General features: G+C 47.0%; 1 protein-coding gene across 3 annotated transcripts in view; it reads right to left on the bottom strand.

The window, feature by feature from the left end:
* The window catches only part of TDRD9 (tudor domain containing 9), a 114,889-nt gene that overhangs the window by 35,108 nt on the left and 58,789 nt on the right, over positions 1–20,992 (bottom strand). For all 3 annotated transcript variants that reach the window (XM_025869259.2, XM_073895949.1, XM_073895947.1), the window contains 14 exons: positions 20,799–20,863; positions 18,832–18,886; positions 18,587–18,671; positions 17,232–17,289; positions 13,786–13,890; positions 9,133–9,230; positions 8,057–8,188; positions 6,583–6,748; positions 6,431–6,494; positions 6,291–6,354; positions 5,965–6,009; positions 5,194–5,247; positions 1,893–2,009; positions 771–878 (listed from right to left, as the gene is read on the bottom strand). In XM_025869259.2, coding sequence (XP_025725044.1) covers positions 771–878; positions 1,893–2,009; positions 5,194–5,247; positions 5,965–6,009; positions 6,291–6,354; positions 6,431–6,494; positions 6,583–6,748; positions 8,057–8,188; positions 9,133–9,230; positions 13,786–13,890; positions 17,232–17,289; positions 18,587–18,671; positions 18,832–18,886; positions 20,799–20,863 — 1,216 coding nt within the window. The remainder of the gene's footprint in view (positions 1–770; positions 879–1,892; positions 2,010–5,193; positions 5,248–5,964; positions 6,010–6,290; positions 6,355–6,430; positions 6,495–6,582; positions 6,749–8,056; positions 8,189–9,132; positions 9,231–13,785; positions 13,891–17,231; positions 17,290–18,586; positions 18,672–18,831; positions 18,887–20,798; positions 20,864–20,992) is intronic.

Here is a 20,992-nt window from a genome sequence, read left to right as displayed (position 1 = left end):
GCTGGCAAGATCGAGCACTTACTATATGCCAGCAAGTTTGGCCAAGTGCTTTACACCCCCCCATTATCAGGGAAACTGATGATGGAACCAAGAAGTCCAATAAAAGTCCAATTCCTGCATGCTTTATTCCAGTTGTGCTTCCTGAGGTTACCATGCGCTCAGGTTTAAACAAATGGTCTACAAATGTTGATCCAATGGTCCATGCCTGTGGCTGATTATCAGATTCACCGAAAACATGCATTATTTAAATGCTCATTTTCAGGCCATTCCTTCTAGTTCAGATTCTGTAGCATGGGGCCCTCAAACATGAATTTTAAAATAAACACTCTCTGGGTGATTCTACTGGAATACATTCAGGTCTGGGCATCACAGTTTAAATCCCAGTATGAAGCTGCCAACCAGTAACATTTTACACTTTGTGTGAAATATTTCATTTCGTTAACTTAAACTTAACGTTTGAAACTTAAACGTTTCAATCGTTAACTAAGTTAACGATTTCATTTCTTAAACTTATGGAGAAGTGTCTTAAATCCTTCAAAACAGCATATGATCAATCAGCATTAGTCATAAATATGTAATTTCTCAAGACTTTCCTTCAAGGCCAGGTCTGCAAAAAAGGAAGCCAGACTGAGGAGCAAATAGATGTGAAAAGGTCAAACAAGCCATAATATTCACTTTAGGGGGGAAAAAATCCACCAGGTCCTTATAAATTGGGAACAATTGGAGGGCTATAACGTTCCGCAGTAGCCACACTGAAATGATGCTCCTACCACGATGGTTGTCTTTGGGTCTTTGCCAGCCAGCTCCCTCACCGCCATCTCCTCATCAGGCTGTCCGAAAGTGAAGTAATTTGGGTAAAAAGCACCTGCCAATACCACCTGGAAGAGAACTGGATTTTCATGAACTAGCAACATTATTTATCGGTCTCAACAATACACTATTCTCTTCCCAGAATGATAGAACGAACATCTGTAAGGTAAAAGAGAAGTTTATATAAAAATACTAGACCTTCTACCAATCAAGTAGAAAGTCACAATTCTGATGATTTCACCATTACTAACAGAAGCACTCTGGACATGTCCTCCTTCGAAAAGAGTTAGAGCCCGTCTCAGAGGGAAATTTAGGAAACAGTGGTAGCTGAGTGAAGGCATGAATGCCTATACACACTGTCCCACCCGCTGTCTGACATACTCACCTCTAGGGGGCCAGGCACCTCCCCAGACTCCAAGAAGCACAGCCAATACGTACTTCTAAATAGCACTCTGCAAAAAGTCCCTTCGTCAATCAAAATACTCCATTGGAAACATACACTCATGGAAGACTCTCCCCGGCCTCAAAGCCATCTGACATCCAGAAAAACACTGTTTTCCAGCATCACTTCATTCACAGACATCCACCTACAACCCAATTCTACATGCTGATGTGTACAGATGTAGTCCTTCTCTGAACCCCAAAGTAGAAGCATTAGCCCCTTTGTAGGATACGCTTCCCTCTACACAATCCCTATAAGGTCGCATCCAACAAGCTAGCCTGATCATGTCCCCTGAAGTTAATATTTTCAGTGTAAGGGAATAGCTACATATGTTGAATAATATCAAGAACATTTTTAGTTTCTTAAAAGCAAAAACCCAAGGACCTCTCCTGAAGCAGTAACGAACGATGGCTGGTATGCTACAGAAACATTCCTCTGGAGATTAGCAATGGGGCTGGATGACCAACTCGATGACATGGAAAACCTGTACTATGCTATCCCCAAAAGCAGTGTGAACATCGTGGGCCTAAAATCTCCTGAGGCATGATTTGTATCAGAAAGAAGGCATAAGTACTTTCTCAACCACAACACCTAGCAAGGAGAAAGGGTAAGAACAGACGTCCAGGAAACCCCAGCACACCTGCAGGATGAACCGCTGCTTATATATATACTCCTGGTCCATGACAGGCCTCCGAGAATCAACATACATGTTGAACTGGGAGATCCTATTCTTCAATTCTTCATATAACTCAGCCACCTAAGAAAAACACATTGAAATATGATGTCTCAAAGTACTTATGCTACTCAGAATAATGAAAACACTGAAAAATAAGTGTACAATGCAGAAAACACTCATACGTCTATGGGATTAAACACTGCATTTATTTTATTTTTTTTTTAAGATTTTACTTATTTATTTGACAGAGAAAGACACACACAGCAAGAGAGGGAACACAAGCAGGGGGAGCGGGAGAGGGAGAAGCAGACTTCCTGATGCAGGGCTCGATCCCAGGATCCTGGGATCATGACCTGAGCCAAAGGCAGACCCTAACGACTGAGCCACCCAGGCGCCCCTAAACACTGCATTTAAGAGTCATCTTATTAGGGCGCCTGGGTGGCTCAGTTGGTTAGGCGACTGCCTTCGGCTCAGGTCATGATCCAGGAGTCCCTGGATCGAGTCCCACATCAGGCTCCCTGCTCAGCAGAGAGTCTGCTTCTCCCTCTGACCCTCCCCCCTCTCATGTGCTCTCTCTCTCTCTCTCATTCTCTCTGTCTCAAATAAATAAATAAATAAATAAAATTTAAAAAAAGAGTCATCTTATTAAAGATGAATGAATAAGAAATGGAAAGTATGTTCAATACAACACTAACAGAACATACCAGGACACAGAACCATACGTGCTTCACGATCCTTGTAAGTGCACAGGCATGCACGCACATGCACACATGCGCACACGCGCACATGCACACAACCACTACAAACATGCACCTACAATGCCTCTGGGCATCACAAAGCAAGTAACCAGAACCATACCCTCTGCTTTAATTCCTTTACACACCTCAAAACCTCCGCATGGATGTGTACTGCTTCTGTGATTAAAAACAAGATGAGAACAGGGGCGCCTGGATGCTCAGTCGGTTAAGTGTCGACTCCTGATTTTGGCTCAGGTCAGGGTCTCAGGGTCGTGAGATGGAGCCCCACAACAGGCTCCACGCTCAGCGCAGAGTCTGCTTAAGATTCTTCCTCTCCCTCTGCTCCTCCCCATTCACTCTCTCTCACAAATAAATAAAATCTTTAAAAAAGAAACAAACAAACAAAAAAGCTGAGAACAAACAGGGTTGCTGGGGGGACGTGGGTGCGGGATGGGCACTTGTTGCCCTCCACTTAAGGAGGGCACTTGTTGAGATGAGCACCGGGTGTTGTACGTAAGTGATGAATCACTAAATTCTACTCCTGAAACCAGTATTACCCTGTATGTTAACTAGAATTTAAATAAAATAAAATAAAATAAAAAACCCAGGCTCAAGTGACCAATGGTTCAACAGCTGCTCTGAACAAATCACCCCGTTGCAGTAAAAACCATCTCACACAAAACATCAAAGTACACACACGAGGATACACAACCCCAAATACCTATAAATTGTTCTGAAATTAATTTACCACAAAATTATCTCAATAAACTAAAAAAGTAAAAACAAATAAAAACCACAGGTGTGAACATTAACTGAAAAACAACTAAAAAGAACTGGAAAGACAGAAAAACTTAAAAGCCATGACCTGTGAGGAGGTGGGAAAAGCCTGGAACATGGAAGGAGGAGCCAAGCCCACCACCCAAGTCAGCCTACGTACTTCCATGTTCCTGAAACCTTTCTTAAGGCTGTTGTCACATAGGACTTCTCTAGTTAAAAATCAGTTTGAAAGTATGCAAGTCAATTTTTCTGACCAAAATGCAGTAAAATCTGAAATGAACCACAAAGCAAGATATCTAAAAATATTTCTAGAGCACCTGGGTGGCTCAGTCGGTTAAGCATCTGCCTTTGGCTCAGGTCATGATCCCAGAGTCCTGGGATCAAGTCCCGCATCGGGCTCCTTGCTCTGCGGGGAGCCTGCTTCTCCCTCTCCTCCCCACTTGTGCTCTATCTCTCAAATAAAATCTAAAAATATATATTTTTTTTAATATTTCTAAGTGAAAATTCAAATATTCTACTTAAAATCTCTTCAGTCAAAAAGGAAACCAACACTAAAAGAGTTAGAAAAGGGGACTAACGATGATCCCTACTTTATCAAAAATCAATGGGATGTGGCCAAATTATGCACAAGAAAATACACAGCTTTAAAAGCTTTTAACTAGGAAAAGTGGAAATATTAATGGATTAAATATTCATCTCAGGAAGGCCAAAAAACTAAACCAAGAAACAAAGAACTAAATTAACAGGAAAAAGCAAAAATCAATTAAATCCTCTACCTTTCCCCTTCCCCAAAAAAACCTACACAGTAAGACCAACAAAGCAAACCAAGAGTAAGTCCTCTGAAAGTAAAAGCGGCTAAGCATGCACAAACTGCACAGTGAAGGGTTAAGCCAGCAGGCCTGAGCTGTCCACACATGCACATTCCAAAGCCAGGTCTGGCTCCTGGGACACAGCCTCTCAGCCCTTGGAACATCATACCGCAGAAGAGTGTCCTGTCTGCCTGAGGCCTTGGAGCTGACAAGCAGCTGGTGACAGCAATAGGATTTAGGGTGGAGGCACTGTGCCCGGCAGTACCAGCATGAGCTCTGCAGGGGCGAACAACCAAGTAAGTAGGGTCAGCTCTGCAGGCACCCCAGGCCTACATAACCAACCTCGAGTAAAACCCTGGATACCAAGGCCCAAGGGAGCCTCTCCGGTTGGCAATATCTCACGCCTGCTGTCCTCCATGGAGGCCAGCAGAGCTGGCTGTGCCCACAAGCCCGCAGGAAAGCCAACGGAAGCCTTGCACATGGGTGGTCTGGACTTCTCCCCATGTGCCTTTCACCTGTGCTAATTTTAACCTGTATCCCTTAGCTCTAATGAACTATAACCATGAGTAGAATAGCTTTTCTGAGATCTGTGAGTCCTTCTAGCCAAACACTGAGCCTGAGGGTGGTTTGGGGACTCCCTGAATACACAAACCTAATCAAGAATCCGAGAGGGCACAAGTCCACAATATTCAGAATGAGAAAATGATGTTATCATTTTTGGAATCGTAAGAATATGACAAGAGTGTGAGTTGAATACATACATTTAATCATACATACAGGTTGTATGTGTGTACTCTATACTTAGATATTCATAAATTACATACCATAGAAACTGCATCCTGAACACGTACCACAAACACAGACCCCACTGGAGGCAGAGGGCTCACCACCACACTGCGCACCACGGGCACTTCACAAACACCCACAGAACTCACGACTCACCTCTCTGATTCTCTTGATTTGAATGTAATTTAACCGCCCCCAGTCAAGTTCATCCTTTAAGTAAAGGCACAATACTCAGTGTTAATGAACAAATTAGAGCGAATTTGGCTACAATACATCTACGTCATCCAAAATTGTAAGTCAAAAAGAACATGTATACCAACCAGAGAAAAACCATGGCTGACTCTTTAAAAGGAAGCTTTAACCTTAACGTTAAGTTGCTCTTCTAAGGATACCTCTAGAGTTGGCAAATTTAAACACACAAACCCATCAACAGCCTTTTGAACCTAATCAGTTTGGAAGGGGAACAAAACCGGACCAAAAAGAAAAAAAAGAAAAAAAAAAGGGGAGACCTATATGTTGAATTCTTTTAAGCCTATTCTCTAAAACTGAGCTGACAACAGCAAAAGGAAAGGCTTTGGGGTTGTTGGTTGTGCACGGTGCCTCGAGGCACACACCTGCAGGCACTAAGCAGCAGCAACTGGGGTGGCTCCTGACCCTGCGCAGGATCATGCAGACTTGGAGGCGGAAGTCCAGCCACACAGCAGGGCTCGGCCACAGGCCCCCAGAGCTGAGAGCTGCCCCTGCGAGGGACCACTGCCAGCAAAGACAGGCTCTTTGCCCAATGACTGTCTGCTCACTGTTACAGCCTGCTGCCCTCTGAGGACAGGCCACAGTGACCTCAGTGCAGGCATGGCGATCAGGCCAAGAGAGAAGCCTCGGGGAGTCTCCCTGGGTCCCTTACCACCGGCCACAAACGGAAGAACCAACCTTTGGATGCCGCAGCTCTCCTCTCTCTCTGCAAGTCTGCCACATCTAAAAATAAAGGACCCAGTTTCAAAAACACTTTATTAGCTAATTTAAAAACTTTAAAGTCTCATTTCAACACATTTTGACCACAAAAAACACAAATTTAATTTTTTTCAATCAATTTCATAAAATTAGACTCCCTCCCCCATTTACTTCTTCCAACATGGTCTGTTTCATGTTGGACACAACAAGCCTCATGATGCTTTCAGCAGAGACAGGGTTATGGTAGAAAAATATACTAACAATCTGTAGTAGTTGCTTTCCCCACTCGCACAGAGAAAACTTACTTTAAAAGCCTCAACAAGTGCAATACAGTCACTCTTACTATTGCCAGAGAAATTCACTTTGTTCCTAGAAACAGATAACAAACAGTGTCATGCAATACCATTAAAACAAAGTGACTTTTAAAACTATGAATGTCACATACCTGTATCCATCAAGATGCTGCCTAAAAGGCATTGCAAAAAAGTTCTTCAAAGAAAGACCTGCCGCTAACAAGAGAAAAACAAAGACGCGGTGAGATCGTTAAGAGTGGCATTCCACACCCCTTCTGGCAGATTTCCGTGGGCTCACACTTACCTATGATAAGACATTCATCTAGACATCCAAATACGTGTCCAAGGACTATGAGTTTACCGAGCTGCTGTTTAACAGGAAGCTGGGCTAAAACTCTTCCTAAGAAGGTCAGTTCACCATCATGAGGGTTCTCATCTTCCCTCTGCCCACTCACTGCAAGTGCCCCAACCTTTACGAAATAAAGTAACCCTGTTAGCAAGCACTGACTTCTTCTTGCTCTTTCTTCCCTTAAGGCAGGGAGTCTAAACAGGAAATGAAGACCAAATTCTGGTGATAAAGATTATTCTAAAAGACATCTAAGTGGACGAAAAATTGACACTACCAAAAAAAATTCCTTTAATTTGCTTTTAGGAACTTAGAATAATTTTATTATTTTTTAAAAAGGTGACACCACAAGGTAACACTCAAGATACGCCCACAAAGGTCTATTTCACTTGCAATTTAACAAATAGGGCACGCACCATAGGAAACCAAAGGCCTAACACATCGCAATGGTCGCTCCCAACGCCAAGTACTAAATTGTCTATGAGGACAAACTTCCTTAACTTGACAAAGGGTATTTCATAGAAACCAATACAGGAATCAAAGTCAAATGCCAGAGCACCCCCAACTTTGAGGGCCAGAAGCAGAATATCTACAGCCCCAAGAAGTGGCATGCAGGCCAAGGCCGGGGGCTGCAAGCAGCAAGAGCACAGAGTGAGCAGGGTGCCAAGTCCAGGAATCCAAGGAGGCAAAGCAGTTTCCCGCAAGGGAAGGAGACAACTAGAGGACAGGTGGGGACAGACTTGCAGGGAGACAGCGAAGTGCAGGAAGGAGACAACTAGAGGACAGGTGGGGACAGACCTGCAGGGAGACAGCGAAGTGCAGGAAGGAGACAACTAGAGGACAGGTGGGGACAGACCTGCAGGGAGACAGCGAAGTGCAGGAAGGAGACAACTAGAGGACGGGTGGGGACAGACCTGCAGGGAGACAGTGAAGTGCGGAGACAGCCAAGGAGCTGATGGGCACCACAGGCAGATGCCTCAGGGAGAGCTGTCCCCGAATCCCTGTGCATCAGCTGACAGCAGTGCCCTTTGGACACTTGTCCCTCACAGCCTTCGAAGAAGACATGTGCTAACACCATTTGGTGTTAATTACTTTAACATGCGCAGAAAGGTGTATTTAAGAATAACCATTCAATACCATCATACGCATCTCTTCTCCCAGCACTGCCGGTGGAGCCAGCACACAGCAGGCGGGAAAGGAGGGGGAGCCGTGGAAAGCTAAGAGCCTCAGCAGGACAACTAACAATCTCGGAGTAAACAAGAGGTATGGAGTCTACAATCAACAATGAGGCATTACACATGCTTTCTCAAGCAGATGCTGATCACTCATGACAATCAAAATTCTTTAAAGATATCCACAATACGAAACTTCTAAAATTTACCCAACAAAATCTCAGCTTTTCCCAACACTGACGTACATCAGACAGACGTACCTCCTTTAGTAGAAGGATGGTTCGTTCAATGTCACTCAGACTAGGTGGAGAAAGGGCGGTTGCCAGCAAAGCTCTCGGTTCACCCATGTCCAGTAATTTCACTTTCAATATTGTGCTTCCTAACGGACAACGCTGAGAAGAGCAGAAATTTAGAAATAATAAAATAACGAAATAATTAACCTACCCACATGACTAGTACTTCGGACACAGAGCAGAAGAGAGGAGACAGAAAAACAGAAGATGGGGAGAGAGACAGAGGGCACGAGAAGGAGAAAGAGCAGGAGCGAGATGAGAAGAGGAGACAGAGACGGGGGTGGGGAGGGACAAAGACGGGGGAGGGGGAGAGACACAGACGGAGGAAGGGGGAGAGACACAGACGGGGAGGGACACAGATGGGGGAGGGGGGAGACACAGCCGGGGGAGGGGGGAGACACAGACGGAGGAAGGGGGAGAGACACAGACGGGGGAGGGGGAGGGACACAAACGGGGAGGGGGAGGGGGGACACACAGATGGGGGAGGGAGAGAGACAGATGGGGGAGGGGGAGCGGGAGGGACCCAGACGGGGGAGGGGGAGGGACACAGATGGGGGAAGGGGAGGGACACGGACAGGGGAGACACAGGGAGAAGAGGGAGGGGCGGGGAGAGAGAAGGAAGAAGAGAGGAGAGGAGAGACAGAGGAGGAAGCAAGCAGCCAAGCGCACGCCCATGAGCTGTAAGGGGCTGTGGAGCCCACGGACACGAGGAGCCACTGCTCCCATGAGAAACTGACCATGCCTGTGAAGTCCCAGCAGAGCGCCTGGTCCTTAGTAAATGGCAAGCCGGCACTGTGATTAAAGATTAGTTTGGTCAGAGGCGCCTGGGTGGCTCAGTTGGTGAAGCGACTGCCTTCGGCTCAGGTCATGATCCTGGAGTCCCGGGATCGAGTCCCACATCGGGCTCCCTGCTCGGCGGGGAGTCTGCTTCTCCCTCTGACCCTCCCCCCTCTCGTGCTCTCTCTCTCTCATTCCCTCTCTCAAATAAATAAATAAAATCTTTAAATAAAAAAAAAAAAAAGAAAATGACCAAAGAGTATTACCAGCATCTCCGGAACGACGTGGTCAGGGATGGAGCTGTCCCAGAAATCCCTGTGGATGAGTCTGTAACAATACCCTTTAGATACTCGCCCCGCACGGCCTGCAAAGAGGAAGCATCCAAACACCATTTGACACTAATCACTTTAACGTTAGCATAAGTATTTAAGAATAACCACTAAATATTAAGGAAAACCTTTATCTTCTACCAGACCAGGTCAGTAAACACTTTAGAATACATTAGTGTCAGAAGTCCTCTTATACAGGCAGATTAAGCCCTGGCTTGTACTCAGTGATCCACAGAATAAAATCCAACGTGTAGTTCTAAAGAAACCAATGTTGGTCCCGATATGCAATGGAAATCAAAACATTTTAAAGACATTTCCTGCAAATGCAAAGCTCATACTAATAAAAAACACAAAAGTATAAAGTTGGCTGGAGCAGGTGCGGCTCCCCCAGTGAGGTGGCTGTGGAATGCACAGGCTTTTCCCGCGGCCGTCTGTCCTCACACCCATGCAAAGACGACCATCAGGACAGCTGCTTCACACGAAATGAGGGATCACACGCACACAGCTCAAAGCCAGGCCTGGCCCTCCCACACCACCATATAGATGACTCTTCTCTTGCCATCCTGTTGCTTGTGGAGTACAAACTCCTTTACCCAAAACACAGTAAAATCTCCGAAGGAGAGAGAATGGGGCAAGGGGAAGGGTGTCCTTAGTAAGTACCCAGCTCCACAACATGGGGCAGCCCGGGGAGGCGCTTTCCTTCTCCACATGTGGAGTCAGGAAAGATGGAGGGGACGTGTGGATTCCCGCCCCCCCCAGCCCCACGGTCTCGCCCTGGCAGACCCCCGCCCCACCAGGAGGTCAAGTGGGGAGTCCAGACTTCAGCAACTGCCATCACCCCCACCCCACACCTACCTGCACACAACAGGACTGTCTAAGTAGAAAACTCCAAGGTAATGACCAAAAATAGAAGCAAAAACAACTCCCAGAACCAATTAGTGAATTTGGCAAAGTCACAGAAGACTGACACACAAAAGTCAATCACATTTCTATATACCACTAATGAACATGTAAAAACTGAAATTAAAAATGCATTGCTGGGCACCTGGGTGGCTCAGTCAGTTCAGCGTCTATCAATGGAGCCCCGCATCCATTGGGCTCCCTGCTCAGCGGGCAGTCTGCTTCTCCCTCTCCCTTTGCCTCTCTCCCTGCTTGTGCTCTCTCTCAAATAAATAAAATCTTAAAAAAAAAAAAAAAAGGCAATGCCATTTACAATCACTCTAAGTAAAATTAACTACTTAGGATCTTTATGCTGGAAACAACACAATGCTGATTAAAGAAATCAAAGAAAACCTAAATAAATGGACACACACACACACTGTGTGTTCAGGGACGGGAAGACTCAACATAAGAAATACACCCATTCTCCACAAACTGACTGACAGGTTTAACTCAATTCCTATCAAAATCACAAGATTATTTTTCTGGCGACCTAGACAAGTTCCTTCTAAAATCTGTATGGGAGGACAAAGTAGAAGTCGTCCAACAGTTTTGAAAGTAAAGAATAAAGCGGGGGTAACCTGTCCATTTTAGGTGCAGTCTCACTGTAACCAGTGCACTGACGGTGAAGGGAGAGCCGTGCACGCCAGTGTCCAACAGGGTGACCCCAGGCCCCCAAACAGAGCCCCACACACACGTGCCCCAGGGACACACCACCAGGTGCAGAGCCACTCCATGGGGAAAATTATACGGTGCTGAAACAACCGGACACCACAAAGAAATGAACCTCACCCCAAACCTCACAAAAGTAGTTACAAAAAGTAATTCAAATAGGTCGTGGCCATAAATACAGAACATACAGCTAGAAGAACCCAGGAGAAACACCTTTGCAAGCCAGGGCGAGGTGAAGTGTTCCTACATGTGACCCCAAACAATCCGTGAAAGGAAAATCAGGGGCACCTGGATAAATAATATCCATAAATAAATAAAATAAATAAATAACATCTTTAAAAAAAAAAAAAGAAAGGAAAGGAAAATCAGATACACTGGACCTTGGCCAAATTTAAAACCTTTTTTTTTTTTTAAGAGTATTTATTTATTTATTTGACAGAGAGAGACACAGTGAGAGAGGGAACACAAGCAGGGGGAGTGGGAAGGGGAGAAGCAGGCTTCCCGCGGAGCAGGGAGCCCGATGCGGGGCTCTATCCCAAGACCCTGGGATCATGATCTGAGCCAAAGGCAGACGCTGAACGACTGAGCCACCCGGGCGCCCCTAAAACTTTTCTTTGAAAGACCCTGTGAAGAGGATGAAGAGACAAAGGACAGAAGGGAATGGGAGAAACATGTGTGAACCACATACGTAACAGCTCACAAACCACTGGTATGGCAGGTGCACAGAGAACTCACAGTCAACACGTGCACAGTCCCACTACGAAATGGGCAAAGACACAAACAGATGTCGTGCTGCAGAGAGACGACGGATGGCGATGCAGCACTGGACGAGCCACTCACCTCAGCTGTCCCCATCACAAGGAGGCATTACAAACACCTTCAGAATGGCCACAGACAGGACGCCTGGGCGGCTCAGTGGTCAAGCGTCTGCCTTTGGCTCAGGGCATGATCCCAGGTTCTGGGATCGAACCCCGCATCGGGCTCCCTGCTCTCCCTTCTTCCTCTCCCACTCCCCCTGCTTGTGTTTCCTCTCTCACTGTCTCTCTGTCAGATAAATAAATAAAGCCTTAAAAAAAAAAAAAAAAAGAATGGCCAGAGCCACAAACAGCGCTTGCACAGCAGGCCAGCAATGACGGGGAGCACAGCGTGGGGCACACCGTCCTGCACACGGCTGGCAGGAACGTGAAAGGGTGCGGCCACTACGGCCACAGGCTGTGGCAGTTTGTCACAAAACTCATGTGTGTCCCATGTCCCCCGTTAATTGCACTCCTGGGCTTTTATCCTGGAGAAGTGAGAACTGATGTCCACACAAAGCCTGCACATCCACACCCACAGCGGCTTCATCCGCAATCGCCCAGAGCCAGAGATACTCAAATGTCCTCCGGTGTGAATGGCACGATGAGACCCAGCAGCAAGAGGGACTCCTGACATGTGCAGCACCTGGCCGGGTCTTCAGGGGGTTATGGTGAGTGAAGCAAGCTCATCTCAAAAGCTACCTGCTGCCTGACTCCATAGGTACAGCAGCCTCGCCACGACAAGACAACGAACAAGAGACGGTGGCTGGCAGGGAGCAGCAGGGACGTGACTACACGACTACGCGAGGCGGCCCCGGGCCCCTCCCTCCAGGCAGCGGAACACTGCTGTGCTCTGACGGTGGTGCTGACACAGTCTACGCGCGGCTGGATCCAAGTGCACAGAACACACGCCGGAGCGGTGTCCGAGTGAGCCCTGTACCGACACCAACCGCCTGACTCCGGCTGGCAGAGCTCCCTGACAACAAGCTGCGAGATGCTGGCGCAAGCGTTCAGGGGACTCTGTAACTATTTCTGCAACTTCTTGTAGGAAAAAAGATTTTTATTACGGAAATTCTGAACATACAGAAAAATAGACAAAAGCTGAAACTCCTATAATCTCAAGACTTACCCAAAGATAATCACTTTGACATTTTTGTGTATTTATTTCTAGTCATTTTTTCTGAGCGTGGGTTTTTGTTTGGGGGGCAGTTCTGGGTGGGGAGGTATGTAAACTCAACACTGGGTTTTTCCACCACGCCCAGTGAGAAGCTGCTTCTGCCCAGGCTGGAGTGGCCGCCCGATCATTCGGTCTGGCTCCCGTTATGGGCAAGCCGTCCCCGGGGAGGCAGCAGAGACACGTGTTTGGGACACAGACGTAAGTAAGTGAGGGTGTTAACCATGTACTAGCTCGCAGGATGGGCACAAGTTCCCATCAAACACTCAGAATCAGGCCCGGCACACCACAGGCACTCAATAAACGTTCCTCGACTCTATTTGTGATGCGGCAGCTTTACTGCCCAACAGGTATTTTGGAATGGTCCCTCCCCCATCCTCCCGCAAAGTCCTCTAATAAAACACAAGCCACCTCTCGGTCCACGCCAAGAACTCTGTCCCCTGGGGCCTGAGGCCCACAGGTGACAGCAGCAACCTGTCCAAGTACATCACAACTGCAGCTCCACTGTGGTCAAAGCCTCCCACCCCCGACAGGCGCCGCCCGTACCCTCAACTCCCCAGTGACACAACATGCGCACATCGCAGCCAATGCTGAACCCTCTTGACACCAGTTTAGGAAAAATATCCCTTGAAGGATCAGAACTTGGAGAGAAGTCAGAGGAAGGATTACCAGAAGTTAATTAAAAACTATCAAAAATTAACTTGGTCTCCATAACTATTCTACAAACACTTTTTGAATTCAGTGCAAAAAAAAAAAAAAAAACCAAAAACGGTAGTGTTGAGATGAGCAGATGCTTGTCTGTTACATACAAAAACTGTCACCTAATTCTATGGATGAGAGGAGAATCACAGATTTAAAAGGAAGAGTCTGATGATATAAGTTATTGTTGCTTAAAACTTAGAACTGGTTCCAGGAAAGAAAGTATCAGAAGAGTAAAAATATAAAAACCAAAATTTTTAAAGACACTTGAATGTGCCATCAACTCATTACTGTGCTGGAACAGTGCCTTACCTTTTCTCTGATTACAACTGGTTTTAGAGGCCCAACTCAATCGCAGACTCTGATAATTCGTATCTTCATCACAAACCAGAGTTCTAGTCAAACAAAAATCTATAACTGTCATTAAAAAAAAAAAAGGAATGTAAACACAATGCTAACAAGAAATAACTGTAGTAATGACTATGCATAGTGATAAAAATAACATAACACATGCAGTCTTCAGAATCAGTGCACCTACAGAAGCCTCTGGAAATGCACAGGCCACTCCTTACTGCCCAGGCGCACATTCTCTCCTCTAAGGACTGGGAGCCTTTGGGCCTAAAGGCCGTAAGCCGTGCAGACCCAACATGCCACAGGAAGAGCCCGTCTGGACGGCGCCCACGAGCGCGTGGTCAGAGGCGCACGCGACAGCAGCGCTGGACCGGGGGGGCTCACACCCGGGGCGGAGGGCAAGCCGCTCGTCTTCTTGGGGCTTCAGTGTCCTCATCTGCGAGACCCAACTGACAGAAGTCGCTCCAAATCCCCGTGCGCAGACCCTCCCTGTCCTGACTGCAGAAAGGGGCCAGGCTGGCAGGCAGGGCGCTCTCGTCTCCCCGCCCCCTCACACGCTGAGGCTGAAGGGGCAGCACGTACCCTCCCCCATCCCTCCCTGCCACTGCCCTCCCGGAAAACCTCTGCCTCCTTCACTTCACCACCCCCCTCTTCCTTCCTGGCTCCCCAGGCCTCACACCCTCCAACACCGCTCCCACCAGAATTTCGGGTGATGTCCATGCCCAGCAAACAATGCCGGAGGCACCTGGGCTCCCAGGTGCGTGACCTCCCTCCCCCCATCATCCTGCCCTCCACCCTCCAGCAGCTCCTAGCCAGGGCCGCACCTGACACCAGGGTTATAGTGACAGCAAGCGCCCCCTCCCAACCAGAATTATCCTTCCCCTCCCTGCCTCCAGGCCTACCCAGCAACCCTCACTCCCTGCAGATGGCCCCGCGATCTGTCCATCTTATGACCTGTTAGCGGTCCCTCCATCTGCCGCCTCCTGTCCTCCCTTCCCTGCTGACCAAACCTCAGCTCCACTCCCTGAAGGTATTCCGAACTCTGCACCCTCCCATGCTGACCTGCTGGTCTGGCCAACCGCAGCCTGCACAGACTGCCACTCCCCACCTCCCCTGTGCAGTCCCCCAGAGCCAGAGAAGGACAAACCCATCAGGCCAGCAGATGGACTGCCCCCTTTCTATTCCTGGTCACGAGGCTTGCGTGGCCCTTAGGGGACATGGTCCCTGGTCCATCAATCCCCCTCCCGGACTCTTTAGGGTCCTCTCAAACCTCTATGGCTCCCCCGACCTCACTGTGCACTAAGGGCCGAGTCTCGGGGTCACCAGGGGCAAGCTGAGGCGGTAGAGGGCCTTGTGAGCTCCCTCGGGCACCCGTCCTCACACCCCAGGCTTTCCCTGTGAGCGAAGTTAACCCGCCCACATGCTCACAGAGGCCGAGCACCCACACGATGCCCCGTCACATCCCCTCTGCCTTTCACAAGGATGAGGCCACAGCACCCAGGCCCTCTCTCCTGCATCGTCCTCTGTACGTCTCCCGTCCCCCAGGGAAAGTGCTGCTGGGTGTCCCACTGCTACTGGAAATGTGTTCTCTTGGCTCCAGCTGCCCTTCAGCTACGGCCCTATTTCTCTGCAGAATGCCTCAGGAGTGCTGACTTTACTGCCTCCAATGCCTCTCTTCTCCCATCCCTCTGTCACCTCCAGCAAAACTGCCTCGGTCAAGGTCACCAATGACATCCATGTTGCTAAATCCACAGCCAATTTTCTAGTCTTCAAACTTAACCAATCATCATGACATGCCTGTCCACCCATCTTCCTCAAAACACTTTCCGATTTGGTTTCTAGGACTTTGCTGGCTGCCACTCTGCAACTCATTACTGCCCACCTTTCAATACAGAAATGCCTTCCCCATGTGCACCCACTGGGAAGCACGGCCACCCACGGCCCACTGGTCTCCAGGCTACACAGCCTGTCTCCAGGCTACACAGCCAACTGTTCCTGCACATGCAGCAGGTGTCCCCAGCTTACCGCTCCGTGTCTCCCACAGCCCGCATCAGATCCCCCAGCACACCTCTCCAGAACTGGCCACTCCTTATGTCCCTCCCACCAAATCCCACTGCAAACCACACTAGTCGTACCCTGCTCACTGAGCACCCCCACTCCCCTCTGCCCCACTCTAGTCTGTCCCTGAATGAACTGTAGGCAATGTCTCCCCTTCATCCCTACTCTCAAAACTCTCTCTCACCAGCAAAACCCGAAGTCTTCACATGAAGGCCTTGAATGACCTGGTACCCCACCCCTTAACCTCCCTGACCTCTCCCTCCAACCACTTCCTTCCTGCTCACCTGGGGCAGCTCCCCAGCCTCCCTGCTGTTCCCTGCACTCACTTTACAGATTTTGCACACTCTGCTGCTCCTACAAACACTCTTCCCCAAGCTTCCAGCCCTTCCCCGGCCACTCCATCAGCTGCCCTTCCCCACTACTCCCTGCCCCCTCCACTTCTTCCTCTTATACACACCATCACTTCACATACTACACGTCTCTATTTGTCTGCCGTTCAATTACCCACCACCCTGAAGGTATGTGGTAACAAAGACTTTTGCCTGTTTACTATTCCCGCGGCACCTGGAATCATCCCTGGCACAGAGACGAGACACTGTCATTCCCCAAGTTCACGTGTTTATCTGTCCAGCCACACTGTCCCCTAAGCCCGAACCACGTCTTCCCATGGCTCATTCCTGATTCAAGTCTTGTTCAAACACCACTTCTTTAGCGAGGTGTTCCCATATCACCCTGTCTAAAAGATCGTTTTTCCCAATAACTGTAACCCTCTGTCTGATGTACTTCCCTACACAGCATTAAACTCTCCCTGAAACGATACCTATTTTTGCCTGCTAATTGTCTGTCTCTCCCACCAGAACACAGAACACAGCCACCATGAGACAGGGCTTTGGTTTATTCATCACTGTTCCCCCAGCATCGAGAACAGTGCCTGGCACGTGTGAGGCTTCAAAATAAGAATTAATGAACTTAGAAAGCAAAGTAATCAAGGACATATACAGAGAATACCAAATTATTATTAGCTTCCCTCCGAGTTGACATGGTACCCCACTAAGCTATCCTGAGTGACAGAGATCAGCCAAGCTCCTGCCCACACCCCCTCCCTCCAGCCACAGAACTCCACCTGTGACAGCCCCAGGCCCTCCTGTCCACAAGGGCCTCAAAATGCCCCCAAAGGAGGAAGGAGAGGTGAACTACAAGTACAGAGAAACTGTTTGAGCCTACTTTTCTAAATTCTCTCTTCCAAACAGTGGAAGAGATGGGGAGGAGGAGAAAGACGAATTCCTGGGGACAGATAGGCCTACAAATACTACAGTTTATGGTGTAGGGAAAACAGAGAGGCGTCTTACCATATTTGACATCTGGAACCGTGACAGAGCTCTCTGCGATGTTGGTGGACAGGATAATCTAGCAAACATCAAAAATAAAGCATCTGACATTCTTACTGTTTAAAAAAAAAAATAAAAACTCAAACTCAAAAATTATTTAAAAGCTTTTTAATGTAAATACTGGACTCAAATTTTAAAATTAATGGTTTTCCTATTTTCTACAAGGTACAACTGCTCAAGGGTCCAGGAGGAGGGTGGGGGAACTTGGCTCAGGGTGGGCTTCCCAGCTCTGCCCTACACCAGGGTGGGGCGTTGGGCCAGTTACTTTACCTCATGGTTCTCATACACACCATGCACATAATAATGATGATGCCCGCCCCAACAGGGTTGTTCTGAAGATCACAGGAGTCAACAAGGGTAAAGTGCTTAGAACTGTTGCTGGCACGAACCGAGTGTTCAATAAATAGTACCTATTTCCTTGTACTGCTCGCACCCAGGCACTGCACCAGGCACCATGCCACTACCGTAATGTTAGTCCAGACACACACTCCTGCAACTCACCTTCCTAACCGTCTGCATTCAAACAATAAAAGTCTCAGAGAAGTGATTTGCTCAAGGCCACACAATGACAGGTGGCAGGCACCCACGCCATCTCTCTGTCCAGGTCCATGTGCATGGTCTTAACTGCTACTCCTCCTCCTAGCGTCATCCCTCACAAACAAAGCCTGGCAACACAGCAGGTGCTTTACAACAAAAGGCAAGAAGCCAGGCAAAGATATAGCCATCCCAGACCTCAGACATAGGACTTCAGGGGTGCTGGGACTACCCCGAGGCAAAAAAAGCACAACCAAGCTAACACAGATGGTGACTACACTGCGACACCATGTGAGGTCCCGGCTACCCTAGAGTCCGAACACCTGCACTGGAAGCAAGGGGGCTGAACCGTGCGTGCAACGTTCCTGGCTATCTCAGGCAGCTCTGGAAGGGTTGTGCTAAGACACTCCCACAGTCCACACATAACCCGAGAGTAAAGAAATCCTCTTTAAACAGGACTGAGAATGTGGGCTCTGAACAAAGTCGCCAGAGCAGTGCTGCAGATGCCAGAACAGTCCCACAGTTTGAGAAATACCAACAAGTAAAAGACATCAAAATCCACTAGCAACAATGCCCAGAAGCTGAGGAAATTTAAAAATGTTAGCAACCGACTTACAAAATTAAACAACATACCTGGCTCATCAGGTAATTATTTGCTCAGGGAGTAAACACTAGCTAAGAATACAGGATACAAGTAAGCTGAAATGTTAGCATTCTCCGCTGGTAGAGTCTCTAAGAAAAATGTACCTGAAGTGGCTGCAACTTGCCTCCCAGGTTCCTACCTTTCTGTACCCAGGAACTGGACTTAAAAACACATTATTCTGTTCTTCTAGAGTCACACTTGAATGTAGTGGATAAACCTGTAACCTAGGGAACAGATTAATGAAATAAAATGTCCATAAAGAGTAGATGTATGTGAGAACACACAAAAAAGACTAACAGTTCACAGAGATGATCAGAATTATTTAAGGCAGAAACAATACAATAGTATATCAGTAAAAACAAAGCTGCATCATTTAAAACACACCTTTTGTGAACCATGTTTGTGAGAAGTTCGTGCATATAGTTTATTTCACCCAGACCTGGGGAAGAAAAAGAAGTAGAGGGGGGGGAAAAAAGATGTATTTATTACTAAAACAAACAAACAACAACAAAAAAAAACCACTTTAAATTAAAATGACATCCTTTTCAAAAAAGGCCCTACCAATTCATTTTATTTGACTTTGTTATCCTCTTCGCCCAATTACATCACAATTACAAATAAAAATGTACAATGACACTGACCACTAGTAACTCAAAAATATGGGGAAAAACCCACATTCTTCCAGTGTTTTCCTTTTAACAACAGCGACTGCCTGCAGTGTGGCCATGTGAACAATTTTACATTTTTAGTTCCCACTGACTCTTCCAAATTTCCTACAATGAACATCCAACATTTCACAACCAAAAAAAAAAAAATAGTTTTTAAAAAGTCTTGGTCACAGAAATATGCTAAATTATTTTCATTAGGTTTAAAAAATGTCTACTGATAAATAAAACTTTCATGTGCTTTTCCGTCACCCTGAAGTATCAACCCTATAATGGACTGAACTGTGTCCCCCAAAGAGATGTTCAAGTCCTAACCCCAGTACCTGAGAACATGATTTTATTTGCAAACAGTATCACTGCAGACATAATGAGCTAAGGTGAGATCATACTGGAGTAGACAAGCCCTTACTCCAATACGAATGATGTTCCCTTCAGGGGAAGGGAGAGGGACAGACAGAGGGGCATGCGCGCCAGGTTAACAAGGGGGGCAGAGAGAGGAGGGACGCCAGGAATGGATGGAAGGTGGCCGCCAGAAGCTGGCAGAGGCAAGGGAGGACTCTACCCAGAGCCCCAGAGGGAGCAGGGCCCTACCAACACCTTGATTTTGGACTCCTGGTCTCCAGAACAGTGAGAGAATAAATCTCTGGTTTGAAGACTTACAGTTTAGCCCCTTAGCACAGCAGCCTTACAAAACTAGCACAGAACCATTCCCAAAAGATCAATAAATGAAATAAACATGTATCAAACCTGCATTCACATAAACACAGAACAGAAAGACAACAAAATAAACTGTAAAATATCATTTGTTACTATTTTCTGCAGACAATGTTTAGCACTTAAAAGGTACTCACCTCGCTTTTAGGTATTCTTAAACTCATACCACTGTGGCTCTGCCCTGGTCATACATTTTCTTAATATGCTGTTATGTGGACAGCAGTCTTTGACAAATATTTATTGGGGTAAATACAACTCCACCCCACTGTCAGCTAATGGCATTTCCTGGGTACAAAACTAATCCATAGGAGCCTAAGCAAAACATGATCAAAGTTGTACACTCAAATGCTACACCCCAAAATTAAGTATAAGTTACTTTTATTCAGGCTTTTTGTTCTCCAAATCTACCAGCACAAACATTCATACGCTCTCTATATTACCTTCCGACAACCAAAAAATATATTATTGCCCTAAGATTTCACTAAACGATACCACTTGATTAAAAAAAATCAAAAACATTATTTTGAAAAAGTACAATTTAACATAAATTAATCTTTTCAGATATCTGAAGGGCCAATTTTCCCAAATATTAAGAAAGGGACACCAAGCCCCTCCCGAGGACCCTTGCAGGGTCACAGGAACAACACAACAGGGTCACCGAGAGAGATTTAAAGTGTATGCTGGTGGCCATTACCTCACATTTATAACCATCTACATGAAAGAGCAAATTTAACAAAGCCAATTATTTTATTGAAAATTTTGAAGGGGGTAAGACTGCCTTCAAAAAATTAAAGTCTTGTGATCAATCGCTTTAGCAATACTCAGGTTACAGTAAGAGATCAAACTGCAAATCATACTTGTTCAGGTTCTCGGGGTCTAAAAAAGACTAAACTGATGCAGCAAGTACAATTTTTCGCAATATGGGCTAGGCACAAACACAGCCTCCATCCAGGTCACAGGTATGATGCTCACCTGGCAGAAACACCAACACGCTGCTCCGCTCCAGCACAAACTGGGCACCCGACCAGGTCTTGCTCCTGTTGGTGCACAAATGGGAGTCCAGGTGAGTGCGGCCGTTGCTGTTCCAGAACCCTCAAGGTCCAGGCTTCCGATTGCGAAAATCTCTTACAGACCGTCCACTATAATGTTCCTTTTTGTACATAAGG

This window comes from Callorhinus ursinus, unplaced genomic scaffold (genome assembly GCF_003265705.2).
Source record: "Callorhinus ursinus isolate GAN/ISIS: 27379988/994484 unplaced genomic scaffold, GSC_fseal_2.0 scaffold8, whole genome shotgun sequence".
NCBI lineage: Eukaryota > Metazoa > Chordata > Mammalia > Carnivora > Otariidae > Callorhinus > Callorhinus ursinus.
Note: the sequence above shows the minus strand (reverse complement) of the source record. Positions and strands in the feature narration are given on the sequence as shown.